This window comes from Trachymyrmex septentrionalis, unplaced genomic scaffold, assembly GCF_001594115.1.
Source record: "Trachymyrmex septentrionalis isolate Tsep2-gDNA-1 unplaced genomic scaffold, Tsep1.0 scaffold129, whole genome shotgun sequence".
In the NCBI taxonomy this organism is placed as follows: domain Eukaryota; kingdom Metazoa; phylum Arthropoda; class Insecta; order Hymenoptera; family Formicidae; genus Trachymyrmex; species Trachymyrmex septentrionalis.
The window spans coordinates 729610-731968 of NW_017304428.1; the positions used below are offsets into that span (position 1 = coordinate 729610).

General features: G+C 36.5%; 1 protein-coding gene across 1 annotated transcript in view; it reads left to right on the forward strand.

Annotated features, from left to right (window-relative positions):
* Positions 1–2359, forward strand: part of LOC108756636 (dihydropyrimidine dehydrogenase [NADP(+)]) — a 65834-nt gene that overhangs the window by 33147 nt on the left and 30328 nt on the right. Inside the window, exons 8-9 of the mRNA XM_018500606.1 lie at positions 1782–1997; positions 2077–2241. Of these exons, the coding sequence (XP_018356108.1) occupies positions 1782–1997; positions 2077–2241 (381 nt within the window). The remainder of the gene's footprint in view (positions 1–1781; positions 1998–2076; positions 2242–2359) is intronic.

Consider the following 2359-nt stretch of genomic DNA (forward strand, 5'->3'; position numbering starts at 1 on the left):
TCACATTTTCAGCCGCCTGGCTTGCGTTTTCGCCTTTATCGAAGAAAAACTGTAAAATATGGCGTATTTTCTCTTTGTTGGTGTCCATCTTTGACACGCGCTCAAACAATACTGACTCAAGCAATCACAAAACTGTCTCAGAAGTTTTTTTAGTACGAAATCTTATCTTTCTAACGCCATTTGGCCCGATCGCACTTATACAACGCGAGATACAGATTACTAAAGCCATCTATTGGAAAAATAATAGATTTCTTTTTACTACACCTAATATATACTAAGACACTCCTACTTGTTTGTAAGATTTGACATACGCAGTGTCATTAGACAACTAATTTCTCGCCACCTCATTAGTAAAGGGGGAGGGGGGAGGTAAGGTGAGAGTCGCTTCGGGTGAAAGTCGTATGCCCCCAAGCAGGAGGGAGGTGAAGTGAGAGTCGCTTCGAGTGAAAGTCGTATGCCACCAAGCAGGGGGGAGGTGGGGTGATAATCGCTGTGGGTGAAAGTCATGCGCCCCCAAGCAGAGGGGGAGGTGACATGAGAGTTGCTTCGGGTGAAAGTTGCGCACTCCCAAGCAGGTGAGGAGGTGTGGTGAGAGTCGCTTCGGAGTGAAAGCCGTGAGCCCTTAAGTAGGGGGGAAGGTAGGGTGGAAGTCAAAAATTTGATTTTGTATAGCAGAAATGAGACGTTATTTCTTAAACATCTTTTGTTTATAACTTTTTAACGAAGCTATGTTTTTTAACAAAGGACGAGCGACGGCTAAAAAAAACCTTGTTGGAGATTACTCAGGGTCACCTTGACAACATATGTCATTGAAGCTTGGTCTAATCGATACTTTTTCTCAAAATTCTTATAAATCTTAGAATATTTTATTAATATATATAAATAATTCTGAGAAAAAATGTAGACTTTTTGACAAGTAACACTATCCAAGTGCCATACGCATATATGTAATATATTGGAAAATATCTGACGTATTTTTTTATATTTGCCCAAAAATCGTTTTAAGGATAGAAAACGCGCTTTTATGAATGTATAGGGGTGAATTCCAGTATTTGATGAAGTACTCGTACGTTTGTTACAGAATAGAGTATACGGTGATTTTCGAAGTTGTTGAATCCAAATCTGCTCCCAATTTTTGAGAATTTAATATGGTAGAACCAATATGGCGGATTTGATTTTTTTTTAAATAAAGACAGCAAGATATTCTCGCTGTCTACCGAATCCGGGAATAATCAATGTGGAGATGGCGAAAAATTATCCGCCATATTGGTTCCACCATATTGAATTCTCAAAAATTGGGAACAGATTTGGATTCAGCAATTTCGGAAATCACCGTATATCCCATTCTGTAACAAACGTACGAATCAAATATTGGAATTCACTCCTATACATTCATAAGAGCGCGTTTTCTATTCTTAAAACGGCTTTTAGGCAAATATAAAAAAATATGTATCAGATATTTTTCAATGTACTACATGCATGCACAGTCTCAGGGAAATCGGTGTGTGGCACTTGGATAGTGTTTTACTTGTATTTCTAAAAAGTGTTCCAATTCGTATAAAAAAATGTGAGAAAGTCATAAATTTATGTAAAAATTCTGTGAACAAATTTGAAAAATTGTATGAAAAATCTGAGAAAAATTTTCTTTTTATTAATTGTCAACAAAATCTCCAATTCTTTATAAAATGTCGCAAAAGTGTAGAATCTTATTAGCTGAAATATTATACGTATATTCCAAGTGACATAATGTTATTTTATATTTTAATTTTTACATTGCGTAGGAATTCTATGACTTGGCGGTGCCAGAAATTCCACAATTACCAAAGTTCCACACCGCCGTTGACAATGTTGACCTCAGTGTTGAGATATGTGGAATAAAATTCGAGAATCCTTTCGGTCTTGCTTCTGCACCACCTTGCACCTCCAGCGCAATGATCCGGCGAGCTTTTGAGGCCGGCTGGGCCTTTGCAATCACAAAAACTTTTTCCTTGGACAAGGTTCAATTTCATTTCGTTAAGAACTAATCGCCGAATCATAAATGACATAATATTTTATTCCTAAAATATTTTGCTACAGGATCTCGTCATCAATGTATCGCCGCGCATTGTCAAAGGCACTACGTCTCGTCATCATTATGGACCTGAGCAGGGTAGCTTCTTGAATATCGAGTTGATATCCGAGAAAACCGCCGATTATTGGTGTGGCAGTATCACTGAGCTAAAACGAGACTTTCCTACAAAGGTATACAATATTTTTTACTCATATATATGGAATAGAGTTTACGCAAATAATAAAATTAAAATATAATAATTAATTATATATATTCATTATTTAATATTAAAGGAAAAAATAGTATTAT